This window comes from Amblyraja radiata, chromosome 30 (genome assembly GCF_010909765.2).
Source record: "Amblyraja radiata isolate CabotCenter1 chromosome 30, sAmbRad1.1.pri, whole genome shotgun sequence".
Taxonomy (NCBI): Eukaryota; Metazoa; Chordata; class Chondrichthyes; order Rajiformes; family Rajidae; genus Amblyraja; species Amblyraja radiata.
In genome coordinates, this window is record NC_045985.1 from 7,014,254 (window position 1) to 7,028,763 (window position 14,510).

General features: G+C 50.4%; 3 protein-coding genes across 3 annotated transcripts in view; 1 reads left to right on the plus strand and 2 right to left on the minus strand.

Annotated features, from left to right (window-relative positions):
- Positions 1–3,639: 3,639 nt before the first annotated feature.
- On the plus strand, positions 3,640–7,021 carry LOC116989937 (E3 ubiquitin-protein ligase TRIM39-like; the record flags this gene model as incomplete). Its single annotated transcript, XM_033047490.1, has 2 exons — positions 3,640–4,121; positions 6,994–7,021. Coding segments are annotated over 2 exons (510 nt in total), but the record flags the coding sequence as incomplete, so codon positions are not given.
- Positions 7,022–7,582: 561 nt separating this feature from the next.
- LOC116989938 (general transcription factor IIH subunit 4-like) lies at positions 7,583–10,405 on the minus strand. Its single transcript, XM_033047491.1, has 3 exons — positions 10,329–10,405; positions 8,389–8,595; positions 7,583–7,946 (listed from the first exon to the last, which is right to left on the minus strand). The coding sequence occupies exons 1-3, from the start codon at positions 10,403–10,405 to the stop codon at positions 7,775–7,777; spliced, it is 456 nt and encodes a 151-aa protein (XP_032903382.1). The 3' UTR covers positions 7,583–7,774.
- A 1,297-nt stretch (positions 10,406–11,702) lies between these two features.
- LOC116989939 (nuclear factor 7, brain-like) overlaps positions 11,703–14,510 on the minus strand; it is a 209,072-nt gene continuing 206,264 nt past the window's right edge. The window contains exon 7 of the mRNA XM_033047492.1: positions 11,703–11,829. Coding sequence (XP_032903383.1) covers positions 11,703–11,829 — 127 coding nt within the window. The remainder of the gene's footprint in view (positions 11,830–14,510) is intronic.

Here is a 14,510-nt window from a genome sequence, read left to right on the forward strand (position 1 = left end):
ATTAACATTGAAATCTAGAACGTGGCGCACACATCAGATTGATCATCTATATCCGGTTCCCATCAGCAGTGGGTGGTCACCTTGGGGGAATTTGCTCTGTTTGTTTTGTCCATCTTGTTTCACCATAGAATGACATCCCATTCTACATCATAGACAGGCCATTTGGCCCATCCTATCCAGCCAAGTTTTCTGCTCCACTCATCATCCCTCCCATCTACTCTCCACACACGGTAACAATACCCCAAATTCCAGGAGCCCTAATGTGTTTATCCCGCTTGCACTTAAATTTATCTCAGCTGTTGGCGTCAGTCCTTCCATTGCAAGTGAGTTCCATGTTCTCATGACTGCAATCCTTTCGGTATTTATTGAAGACCACGTTACATTTCAGCTTTGATTATTAATCTCCCCTTCAATTTGAGATATTATTTCATCCCCACCCATTTCAATCCACCGATAATATTAAATTCCCTCTCATCATTCCTGACATCCTCTCCAGATGAAATCCCACGACCTGCCCCGTCTTTTCATTAAGTTCCATCCTCTCAGTTATGACGTCATTCTCATGAACATTCCTTGTGCTTTCCCCCATCGTTCTACATCTCTGCGGCAATATCCGCTTTCTCTCTGCATGACAGTGGCGATAAGAGTTGGGAAATGGGAATTATCAGAGGGTTGTAGAAATGTGGTGAAATTCCCACTATCGGGATGAGGATGGTCCATCTCAATCAATTGAGATTTGTGCTTTATTTCTTTCAGGAGGAAGCTGGTCGCAAGCGAAGGTAGGACATTGTCTTGACGGAAACATTGTAAGTGTTTTGTGGAACAGCTTAAAACATTTCTAATGCTCAGTTTGTAACCAGCTGTTCAATATTTGCAGGGTTCGTGATGAAGCCAAACCACTGTCGGTGGTAGATGAAGCCTTGCCTATTGAAAAGTTTAATTGCCCTGTTTCGTTCAACACGGCATTCAAAGAAACATCTGATGACTTCAAGCAAGGTAAAGCTTGTACCTTTTCCATTATTCCTTCTGATATCTTTAAGCAATACCTAGATGCAAACATTAATAGTATTGTGGACTGAAGGGAAATTGGAGATACCACTAAACCCATCAGTTGGGAAGCATCACAGAGTCAGACGTTCATACTCCTGCTTTGGGTGAAATACTGTGGCTATTCACCCTATCTGTGCACCTTATATAGATCTTATACACATCTATAAAAGCACCTGGATGGGCTCCAAAGACAAATGTCCCTCCCTGTCCAACGTCTCCTTATAACCCAGCCCTTAAGACCTGATGAAATTATCATAAATCCTTTTGCACCCTCTCTAATTTGCTAACAACCTTATTTTGTCAAACGTTGTATTTAATATCCTGACCTATGAAAGCATGAGTGACAAACACATTCCTCACCACCCTGCCTGTCACTGTTGCATCTTCCATGGCACTGTGTACCTGCAGCCCGAGATCTCTCAGTTCTATAAAGTTCCCCGTTGACTGTGTATGTCCTGCCCTGGTTTGTCTCAGCAAAGTGCATCACCTCACCTCCACATGAATAAATCCCACCTGCCGTTCCTGAGCCCATTGGCCCAGTTCACAGGGATCCCATTTACTCTCAGATAACCTTCTTCACTCTCCACAATGTCACCAATTTTAGTTCCATCTGCAAACTGACTAACCGTGCAACCTACATACACGACCAATCGTGTATATAAATAAGGAACAACTGTGGACTCTGTCTCCAGTCTGAAAAACAACCTTCTACAAACATCCTCTGTCTGCGACCTTCAGGTAAATGTTGTATTCCATCGCTGATGCTGCTGCACCCGCTGAGTTTCTCCAGCTTTTTTGTGTACCCTCTACCAACATCCTCTGTCTGCGACCTTCAGGTAAATGTTGTATTCCATCGGCTAGTGAATATCTGGAATGTTGTTTCCAAGGTGGTGGTAAAAGGCTGAGTTATTGGATATGTGCAACTTGGCTACAAATAAATATTTGATAGATCGAATATTTAAGATTATGGGGAACTCACACAGAAGAGGAATTGGTGGCAGCTTAGATCAGCCATGATCACATTGAATGGAGGGGCAAGCCTGAGGAGCGGATCCTAATCCTGCTCCTGTTTTCTTGTGTTCCTATGCTCCTGTGTACCGATAAATTGACAGACTTGACACAGAGGAAATGCAGCAAAGATTAACAATACTTGTTCCTGGGACAATGAGTTTGTTGTGCGGGGTGAGATTGAGTAGACTAGGCCGGTGTACTCAAGAGTTCGGGTGTATTGGGGGCAGATCTCAGTGAAACACAAAGTTCTTACAGGGCTCAGTGGGCTGGATGCGGGGAGGATGTTTCCCCTGTCTGAGGGGTGTGGAGAACGGGCACCCTCTCAGAATGTGGGCTGCACCATGTAGGACAGAGATAAGGAGACATTACTGCACGCAGAGACTGGGGAACCTTTGGAATTCCCTGCACAGGTGGCTGTGGAGACTCAGTCATTCAGTGCTCTTGGAGCTGAGAGCCATGGTTGTACATTACAGCGTCAGGCCCTTCGGCCCATCATGCCCATGTCCACCTATTTCCCAGCTTTACTAATCGATTTGCCCACATTACATTGGTATTCTTCTGCACCTCGCCTAGATAAGTGCCTCAAATATAATGATTAGATCTCACCACCGCCTCCTCTGTAGCATGTTCCAGATATCACCCACTCTCAGTGTAAAGAAAACTTACTACTCAGATCCACTTTAAAATTCCTTGCTCTCAAGATAAACCTGCACTCTTGATTTGATATCCCTGCTGCAGCACCGATCTCTGCTGCACTCCACCAGTCACAGACCTCCAAGCAGAAAACTCATCCTTCTACCGCTACCTTCTACCTCCAACCACCAAGCCAATTGTGGATCCATTTCACCAGCTCGCCTTGGATCCCACCTGCCTTCACTTTCTGGACCAGCCTTACATGCGCAACATTGTCAAGTCCCTCAGTGAAGTTCATATATTGGTTCACATAGATCAGTGTGTTCTTGGTTGTACACACCCATCAAATCCACCCGTGAATCACTTCTCTTTCAGCGACCCTACAACCACAAGTCTCCACCCATTCTGTCCAACACCCGATCATTCAACCTCTGCTTCCTTCCATGGTCCAAGCCACCCCTCCCTCTCTCACCCTCCACTCAAAGAAACAGGGGCAGGTCATCTGGCCCCTCATGTCTCCCCCCCATTCACTATGATCATGGTGACTCCACCCCACACCTCTACCTCCTCTTTAACAACCTCAAACTACCACTCACCTCAATATCCTCTTACTCCGATCTGCCTCCATATCTGAATAGCCCGCCTCATTCCTCCATCCCCACCGCAATCTCGCAAGTCTCCTCATTCTCCGCACTCGTCCTCCCCGTCCACCCTCCCCCACCTCACAAAATTCCCCTCTCCTTCCCTGGGTAAGAACTATGGGAAAGATGTCTGTTGCCAACCGGATGTGGTTGGGGTGAAACCCCGGGCAAGATTTCAGTTGTCCGCCGGCTGTGGCTGAAGCCGAGCGGCTTCTCCCCCGGTCCCGGGGCCGCGCTGCCCGAGTCTCTCCCTGACCCCCGGGGACTCTCTGATTCTCTGCTTCTCCCCCCAGTCTCCGTCACCCTGGATGTGGAAACAGCGCATGCGGAGCTCGAGGTGTCTGAGGATCGGAAGAGGGTGAGACGGATCCTGGACCGGAGGATTCTCCCTGACACCGGGAAGAGGTTTACAGACTGGCTGTGTGTGCTGGGATCGGAGGGATTCACATCGGGGAGACATTACTGGGAGGTGGAGGTGGCGGGGAGTGGGCGTTGGAGTCTGGGAGTCGCCGCAGAGTCTGTGGAGAGGAAGCGTCTAGCCCCACTGACCCCGGAGACTGGAGTCTGGAGCATCGGGCGGCAGAGTTGGTGGGGGGGTGACGAGTTTCAAGCATTCACCTCCCCTCCATCCCATCTCCCCGCCCGTCCCATCCCCGGGAGGGTGGGAGTTTATCTCAGTTACGAGTCCGGGACAGTTTCATTTTACGACGCGGACACCAAGTCCCATCTCCACACCTTCACTGGGAATAAATTCACGGAGAAACTTTATCCTTTCTTCTGGACTGGGTATGTAAACAAGTGGCTGAGAATCTGCTCCGGTTCCGCTCCGGGTGTAAAAAAAAATGTAAATGTGGGAAGAGTGAAATAAACAGCAACTGAAATCAGAGCTGTCTGTCTGTCTGTCGATCCGTTCATTTTAACGCGTTAACCGCGTCCGGCAACGGAACAGAAATTACTTTAGTGAAAATATAAAGATTGAAACAATCTCCCTTCCCGCGGGTTCAGCAGCAGCCGCGGGTGGGCGGCGGGTCCTGAGCTCCGGGCTCCCCCGGGTCCTAAACTCCCCCCGAGTAACAACGCGACACAAGCGGTGTTGGTGCGGAATTCAACAGCGGCGTAAAGGCGAGTTTGGGGATAGGTGGAGATAGATGGGCGGAATAACATCGGAAGTGGTCAAGATCTTACTTTTGATATAGATATAAACTAAAATGTATTTACAAATAAGATCCGACATAATATTTATAGCGGATAGATGGATAGAGGTGTTTTAGAAATTGGTATATATGAGGGAGATTGAATTGAGTTACGCGAAGTGCGTGTAGGATGGTGTTAGTGTGCGGAGATTGTTGGTCGGCGTAGACTTGGTGGACCGAGGGGCTCGTGTCGTCAAATTAAACAAATTGCGAGCAATTTCGCAAAGTGCAAAGTGAGTAACTCAGCTGGTTTCCCCCAAGAATGATACCCAAAGCGTTGAGTTACTCCAGCACTTTGTATCCACAAGTACATCCACTTCCTCCCGAATGAGGAAGTTCAAACAGGCTGCCACCTGGCGTCACCTCGTCCGTTACTCAATTCTCCAACACATTGCACAACACCGTATCATGCAAACTATTTGTGCGTATCCTTCATTCATTGTTCTATATCTCTCTACATCACCGTCTATATCTCTCGTTTCCCTCTCCCCCCGACTCTCAGTCTGAAGAAGGATCTCCACCCGAAACGTCACCCACTCCTTCTCTCCACAGATGCTGCCTGACCCGCTGGGTTACTCCATCACTTTGTGTCTATCCCTCGAAACCTTTCCTTGGTGAGGGGGGGGGGGGGGGGGGGGGGGGGGGGGGGGGAGGGGGGGGGGGGGGGGAAGCGGAGAGGGGAGGAGGCGTGGGGGGGGGTCAAGAGAGGTGAGAAAGGAGGGGAGGGAGAAGAGGAGAGGTTTAGGGGAGGGGGACAAGATGGGATACATCGATAAATAGACAATAGGTGCAGGAGGAGGCCATTCGGCCCTTCGAGCCAGGACCGCCATTCAATGTGATCATGGCTGATCATCCACAATCAGTTCCCCGTTCCTACCTTCTCCCCATATCCCTTGATTCCACCAGCACTAAGGGCTCCATCTAACTCTCTGTTGAACGCATCCAGTGAATCGGCCTCCACTGTCATCTGAGGCAGAGAATTCCACAAATCGGTCACGGTGGCGCAGCGGTAGAGTTGCTGCCTTACAGCGAATGCAGCGCCGGAGACCCGGGTTCGATCCCGACTACGGGCGCTGTCTGTACGGAGTTTGCACGTTCTCCCCCTGACCTGCGTGGGTTTTCTCCGAGATCTTCTGTTCCCTCCCACACTCCACAGACGTGCTGGTTTGTAGGTTAATTGGTTTGGTGAATGCACAAATTGTCCCTAATGGGTGTAGGATGGTGTTAGTGTGCGGGGATCGCTGGTCGGTGTGGATCCGGTGGACCGAAGGGCCTGTTTCCGTGCTGTATCTCTAAACTAAACTATACTGTCTGTCCCACTGAGTCTGTCTGTTTTTACTTTTTATGTCGGTTTTTTTTGTCTAGTTTAGTAATTTTTTTGGTTATTAGGTGGTGTTATGTGTGTGGGGGGAGGGTGAAACAGAGCTTTCTGTCTCTCCCTTCGGGGGAATGCGACCTTTGTCGTATCCCCCTTCTCTTCCCCCGTCTGCGCTGAGGCCTAATGGCGGAGCTGGCGGCCTCCAACCTGCGACCGACCTCGAGGGTCCGGAGGTAGAGCCAGCCAGGACTCACCAACGCGAGGCTGGCCGTCTTCGAGCTGTGGCGACGTCCGGGTAGCGGCACGACTCGGCGCTCCGGTGAGGGCGAACGGTGCGGGGCTGAGACACTCCTGTGCGGCCGGCACGGCTACCGGCTGGAAGGTGCTTCCGTGGGGGCAGCCCGGTGCGGGGCTGAGACACTCCTGTGCGGCCGGCACGGCTACCGGCTGGAAGGTGCTCCCGTGTGAGCAGCCCGGTGCGGGGCTGAGACGCTGCCTTGTGGGCGGCCCGGTGCGGAGCGGAGACGGTGCTACGGCGGCTGAGGCGGCGGCGACCTGGATCCTGGGCTCGGCCGCGGGCCGGTGGAGGACAATGTCGGGAGCTCGCAGGTCACAGGCTGGTGCCTGTTTTCCGGAGCACCCGTTGCAACAGCTGCGGGCAGCTTCGACCACCCCCCGGGGCGCCATCGCCCGGTGGGGTATCGCCTCGGCGCAGAGGGAGAACAGGAGGGAAGAGACAGTAACTCTAAGACTTTTGCCTCCATCACAGTGAGGAGGTGTTTGGTGAACTCACTGTGGTGGATGTTAATTTGTGTTTATTGTGTTTTGTTATTATTACATGTATGGCTGCAGGCAACAGCATTTCGTTCAGACCGAAAGGTCTGAATGACAAATAAAGGATTCAATTCAATTACTCCAGCATTTTGTGTGTGTGTGTGTATCTGCGGTTTAAACCAGCATCTGCGGTTCCTTCCTGCATAATATGAATGTGTTGAACGCTGGGCGCTGGTGTGTACACGTGAATACTTCTGTGAATTAAGTTTTATTTTACAAAGTGTTCTCTGCTCTCTGGGATGGCGTTGGCAACGTGCACTGAGACAGACTTCTCTTCATCCACCTTTTATTAAGAAAATGCAAAAACACACAGAAACAGCGGCCGCCTCTGTCGGTGGTGAATCTTCGCCGGTCCCAGGATCACGCGTGGTCGGGAGGGTGGGACGGTTCCCGCTGCCCAGCCCAACTTGGGGAGGGGGTGCTGGGGACTGGACCCAGTGGACACCCCCCCACCCCCAACAATCCTCCCCGTGACCTGGGTGGGGGGTAGGGGAGGATCCAGGCAGCATCTCTGGGGAACATGGACAGGGCACAGAGTGCCGGAGTAACTCAGCGGGAGAGGCAGGTCTGAAGAAGGGTCTCGACCCGAAACGTCACCCATTCCTTCTCTCCAGAGATGCTGCCCGTCCCGCTGAGTTACTCCAGCTTTTTGTGTCTATCTTTGTGGAATGGAATCTGGTGGAGATGGAGACAAAGTGCCGAGTAACTCAGCGGGTCAGGCAGCATCTCTGGGGAACATGGAGATGACACAGAGTGCCGGAGTAACTCAGCGGGTCAGGCAGCCTGAACGCGTGTCAAGGGTTATGGGGAGAAGGCAGGATAATGGGATTAGGAGGCAGAGTTCAGCCATGATTGAATGGTGGAGTGGACTCGATGGGCCGAATGGACTAATTAATCTCCTATAACTTGTGAGCGTCTCTGAAGAGAAAGGAACAGCTGACGGTTTGGGTCGAGACCCTTCTTCAGACTGAATGTGCGGGAGGGGGAGACAAAGCTGGGAGGGTTACTCTAGTCTGGGCTTTGGGGGGGAGGGGTGGGAGGCGGGAATGGGGGGGAGGGGAGGGGGCGTGAATGTGGGGAGATTCCCCGGGTGGTCAGTTGTGTTTCTGCCGTTTCCAGAAGCGTTTGACGTCGGGGTGGCCGGTGGGGGTGACCACCATCAGCCGCTTGGGGGGATTCTCCCACACCAGCACCCCCAGGTCCCGCGCATAGTCACGCAGCAACTCAAAGTCCACCTGCGACAGGAACTGGTTGTACAGCACACCTGTGGGGGGAGAGAGAGATGGGGGGGGAGTGAAGTGGGTGGGGGAAGTAAGGAGGGGCACAATGAGAAGGGGGAGTTCACCCTAAACTCGACCGTGAGATCTCGAGGCTGCTTTCTGCCCGTCCCTTCTCTCCCCACCCCATCTTCTCCCCACTCCCTCTCACCATCCGCCTCCCCTCACCCCCCCGTCTCCCCTCCCCCTCCCGTCTCCCATCCCCCCGTCTCCCCTCAGCCCATCTCCGCACCCCTCCCCTCTCCCCAACCCCCCTCTCTGCCCTCCCCCATCCCCATCCCCCTCTCTCCATCCCCCCCATCCCTCTCCCCGCCCCCCACCCTCCTGCCCCGCGCTCCCCCATCCTTGACCCCCCCGCCCCCCCAGTCCCCTCCCTCTCCCCATCCCCCACAACCTCTCTCCGGTGCAGCCACCACACTGTGAACTTGCATTCGGTGAACTGTAGCCGGTCACGTTCGAGTTCCCAGAGCCGCACCTGGTCGGTGATGGTGGGGGGCAGCACCGGGGTCTGTGGGAAACAAACACAGACCTGGGTCAACGGGGAAACCACAGAGACCTCCACCCTCACCGCACAAGATCCTGGCCCCTGCAGCACCGGCCGTGACCTGTAGGTGGTGGTGTCGCTCCACGGACAGAGCCTGAGAGAACACACTGAGGGTCATATTGGATCTTCTCAGTCCAACATAGAAGCTTCCCTCACCCTCCACCGAGGAAACCAAGCCACCAGGAACTGCAGGCGCTGGACTCTGGAGCAAAAATCACAAAGTGCTGGAGTAACTCAGCGGGTCAAGTAACAGGTGACGCTTCACATAGCGCTGGAGTAACTCAGCGGGTCAGGCAGCATCTCTGGAGAGAAAGGACTACGCAGTTGCAGCATGGGACCCATACACAAATAAAAACACCTCTTCCATCGAACGTGTCCAAAGACAGGCAGCTCGATTTGTTACTAACACCTATGAGAGAGAAGCGAGTGTCACCAAACTTCTGAATTCTCTGGGGTGGAAGGAACCCTCTCCAAGACAGATGTGAAGCTCACCGTTTGACCTGTTTTTACAAAATGTTAAATGGTCAGCTCGACATAGACTACAAGACCTACACCAAACCCAAACCAATTAGGAGCAGACGAGGGCATTCGATCCAATTTGTGATCCCAGATACAAAGACAGATGTGTACAGCAATTCGTTCTTCCCCCGCACAATTAAAGCATGGAATAATCTCCACCCAACTATAGTTACCCAACCAGATGCAACTAAATTTAAAGTAGCTCTTTCTTCCCAATAACCATTTCTGGCTTAAGCCATCCCTTCACCACCTCCAGTTTAAATTCCATTTGGAATATTTTGGAGGACCAAGAAACCAAGAATAGGTGACGTTTCAGGTCGAGACCCTTCTTCAGGCTGTAAGAAGGAACTGCAGATGCTGGTTTGTAAGAAGATGAAGGGTCTCGAACTGAAACGTCACATCTCCACGTTCTCCAGAGATACTGTCTAACCCGCTGAGTTACTCCAGCACTCTGTGAAACGTCACCGATCCATGTTCTCCACAGATGCTGCCTGACCCGCTGAGTTACTCCAGCACTCTGTGTTTCTCCAGAGACGGGGAAAATACGGGCAGGCCCTTCGGCCCATCTCGCCCTCGATGCCCCACTGCTGATTCCATTTGCTAGCAATAAGTAGAACTGCAGATGCTGGTTTACAAAAAAATACACAGGCACACACACACACACACAGACACACAGACACCACACACACACACACACACACACACACACACACACACACAGACACACATCACACACACACACACACACACAGACACACACCACACACACACAGAACAACCACACACACACACAAACTCACACATACCACACAACAGCACACACACACAAACCATAAAACACACCACACACACACAGTCAGACACACAGACTCACACACAACTCACACACACCAACACACACCCCACACACACCCACACACACACCCACACACACACCCACACACACACACACCACACACACACACCAAGATCATACACACAGACTCACACACAGCGCCACACACACATAGAATCCAAACCACAGCACACACACACATAGACACACACACACAGACACATACACACGACTCACACACAGACATCACACACACACACACACACACACACACACACACACACACACACACACACACACACACACACACACACACACACTCTCACACACACACACGCACGCACGCACACACACACGCACACACGCACGCGCGCGCACACACACACACACACACACACACACACACACACACACACATTAACAGCACAATGTATTACTCAAGTTAGACAACCAGGTAGCTCTTGCGGTCTCACCTGTTCGTTTCTCTCGTCATGTCGGATTGTGTCTCAGTCACCGCCGCTGCTCCCACGTCGATGCCGGCCTCCAGCATCGCAATCTGTTCATTCTCTCTGCCCCAGATTCACCATCCCCACGGGCATATCGGCCGATTCCGCAGTATCGATTTTTAGCACCAGGTGGGGACCCTGCGCCGCGCAAGCATTTAGACAGCTCGGATGAAGACACAAATGCTGGAGAAACTCAGCGGGTGGGGCAGCCTGAAGAATGGTCTCGACCCGAAACGTTACCTATTCCTTCGCTTCATAGATGCTACTCACCCGCTGAGTTTCTCCAGCATTTTTGTCTACCTTCGATTTTTCCAGCATCTGCAGTTCTTTCTTAAACATTTAAACAGCTCGGCATCAGTTGAAAGCGGCACTGCAGCGAACTGAACTGAACTGAACATGCATGAAATTTGTGCTAACATTCTCGACGTGCTGCATATTTTTAAACCATATTCTGCTATTTTTAAGTTCTACAAACATGTGATTTGTTTAATGTAATCATTTATAATGCTTGGGTCATCGTTGTTGATGTCCAGAATTCACTGGGACACAAGAGTCTGCAGATACGGCGCATGCATGAGGTGGAATAGTGGAGAGACCCTCAATGCAGGAGCGAGAAGTGAACTTCTGGTAGAATTTAATTGATCAAGAAGCATTTGTGGAAGCTATGAGCGGATCCTCTTTGAGGGTAAAGACCCCCTAAACATGACGAATTGATACATTAACAGATTAACCCCCCTTTGTTGAATTTGGATAATTCGCACAACCAGTAAAATGCACAATAACCTAATAGATAAGATTTGTTTATTCGAATTTGGTGCCAAGTGCTTTCAGTGTTTAAATGAAGTAAACCCCAAACTGTATGGACTTTAGAGCTTGGTTTTAAAATCTGGTAGAGTGAAAAGCTTTTGTTGCGTGCACTCCAGTCAGCGTAAAGACAATGCATGATTACAATCGATCCATTACAGTGTATCATAATCATAATCATAAGCAAGGCCGCCAGCTCCATGATGTTAGGCCGCAGAGCGACCGGAGATATGATCCGGAAAACAATCGCATCTCCGACAAGGTAAGAGATTGAAAATAAGTTTTCCCCGACCCCTCCCCCACCCCCCACATAAAATACACCAGAGAAGATTAACCCACAATTTTGAAACACACTGAAATAACAAAAAAAAGACGAAAAGACAGACAGGCTGTTGTGTGATGCAGATCTACCAATGAGGTAGATAGTAGTTCAGCTCTCTGGTTGTGGGAGGATGATTCAGTTGCCTGAGAACAGCTGGGAAGAAACTGTCCCTGAATCTGGAGGTGTGCATCTTACTAGTGTCTTGTACAGTTGTATCAAATCCTGTACTTCATACCCTCACGGACCCAGCAAATGTGCCAAACGCCTTCGTCACCACCCTGCCCATCCCTGGTGCAATTGTCATGGAGCTGTGTGGCTGCATTCCAATGTCTCTCTAGTCTGCTAAAAATAACACAGGGCGTAACGTTTTAATGTGTATAATGTGCCCTGACCTGTTTTTCCAACTTGCATCACATTTGTCCGAGTTAGATAAATCAGCCTTTAATCCACACATTGGCCCAGTTCATAAAAATCTTGTTCCATCCCAGACAAATGGATTCACTCTCCAAAATGTTACCATAGAAACGTAGAAACATAGAAATTAGGTGCAGGAGTAGGCCATTCTGCCCATATTAACCGCTGATCATCTGAATTCAGTACCCTCTTCCTGCTTTCACCCCATATCCCTTGATTCAGTTACAAGCCGAGTCTATCCAGTCTTACTTCATATGAAAGTCCTGCCATCCCAGGAATCAGTCTGGTGAACCTTCTCTGTACTCCCTCTATGGCAAGAATGTCTTTCCTCAGATTAGGAGACCAAAACTGTACGCAATACTCCAGGTGTTGTCTCACCAAGACCCTGTACAACTGCAGTAGAACCTCCCTGCTCCTATACTCACCACTCTCTTGTGGGCTCCATTTTTCCTTGGACATCGGGACATTGACCACAAACGCACTCACTCCAACAGCTACCCAGTCTGTGCCTCCTCCAGCCCAGCCTCCTGTGAGGATGCCATCCCCTTCTCTCAGTTCCTCCGTCTCCGCTACATCAGTGCTCTAGATGAGGTGTGTAGGAAGGAAATGCAGATGCTGGTTTAAACCGAGGATAGACTGGGTTACAAAAAGCTGGAGTAACTCAGTGGGACAGGCAGCATCCCTGGAGAGAAGGAATGGGTGACGTTTCAGGTCGAGACCTTTCTTCAGACTGGTTCAGGATCACAGAGGGGGAGCAGCGAGAGGTCTTCTACTCCAAGACATCGGAGGTGTCCTCTTTCTTCAGGAAACAGGGCTTCAACTCTACTGCTATTGATGGTGCCCTCACTTGTATCTCCACCACTATCTGCACATCAGATCTCACCTCGCTCCCCTCCAGAGAGAATAAGCGTAGAGATCCCTGGTCTTCATCTTTCACCCCATCATCCCATCCCCAGGCGCTTTCCCCTACAACCCACCAGGGGAGGCGCCACTCTGTCCCTACACCTCGACCCTCACCACCATTCAGGAACACAAACAGCCCTTTCATGGGAGGCAGAGATTCACTTGCATCTCCTCTATCCTCGTCTATGGCACTCGGTTCTCTCGATGTGGCCTCCTTTACATCTAAACGCCTCTACTTCCTCCGAAGACCGAGGAAGTTTGGCATGTCTGAAACTTAGAAGAATTACGAGTCCGCTGAACCAGAGTGAATGAATTGGTGTTGATGTTGATCAGACGAGGACAGTACAGGTCTTATTGAGGATATGTAAATGGGAGCAGGGAATGAAATTGGAAAAAATAATCCATGAGAGGAAAATAACGTTGAATTCACTGAACTTATCGCAACTTTGTCGGCGCTAGAAACGTGGCGACTCTCTCTGTACTGCCTGGGTGAGGTCTGTATTTTACTGGATTACATGGAAAAACAAAGAATTTCACCGTCCCTTGATACATGTGACAATAGAGTATAATTGAATCATTGAGTTGAATTCAAGTTTGCACATGAGACTGTTAAATAAAATAACAGTGTTTGCTATAGAACGAATATTATTGTGCAGCCTAATTTAATGAACAATTCACGAGAGGAAACACGGATGTATTTAGTTTAAGGGAATGAAATTTACCCGAAGCTGATTACAAATGACATCGGCTTTTTGGTCAGGGCTGTGATTGACGGGGTTGAGCTCCGCCTCCCCTCAGCCGTGTTTCTGCATCTTCACACTGAACACTTGCAGCCGAATTACATTCATTCCCCGAGACGGCTGCGTGCGCAGTGTCAGCAGTTTCAGCGAATGGGAATGCGTTTTAAACCAGGAAGTGGATGGTTAAAATCAAATGTTAAAATGGCTTCGAAAGACCAGGTCGAGAGTTGGACCGAGGAGGTAGTTTGTCCCATCTGCCTGGATTTCTTCACCGATCCGGTGGCACTGGAGTGTGGGCACAACTTCTGCCGCTCCTGTATCACACAGAGTTGGGACAGGGAGGGGAGAAACTCCTGCCCGGAATGTAGAGAGGTGTTTACAGACCGCACCCTCAGGGTGAGTCGGGCCTTGGCGAGACTGTCTGAGAAATTTCGAACACTGAGCCTGAATCGGACAGAGAAGGAAAGTAAACTTCAGTGCGAGGAACATCAGGAAGAACTGAAGCTGTTTTGTGAAACTGACAAGAAGCTGATCTGTGTGATTTGTGCAGCTGGGCGGGAACACAAGTCTCACAGCTTCATGCCGGTTAAAGAAGCTGTTGAAACCTACAAGGTAAAAGCAAACCGATTTTGATCGCATCATTGTTTAATTCCATCTTTATAATCTAACACTTTTATTCTCTGATTTTCAATCACAATCCCAGGATCAGGCGAAATCTTCCATCCAGTCTCTCACAAAAAAGAAATCAGAGATCCAGCGAATGGAGCAGCAACAGAAACAGAAGATTTCTGGAGTTCTGGTGAGGCTTTCCAGTTTCGATTTCCTGATCTTGTGTAGATTTGATCCCTGTGACGCGTGTAATAATAGGGCAGCGCAGTGACACAAGTAGTGCTGCTGTCTCCTAGTTCTGGTGAGCGGGTTCGATCCTGACCTCGGGTGCTGCCCGTGTGGTTCACGCCTTCTCTC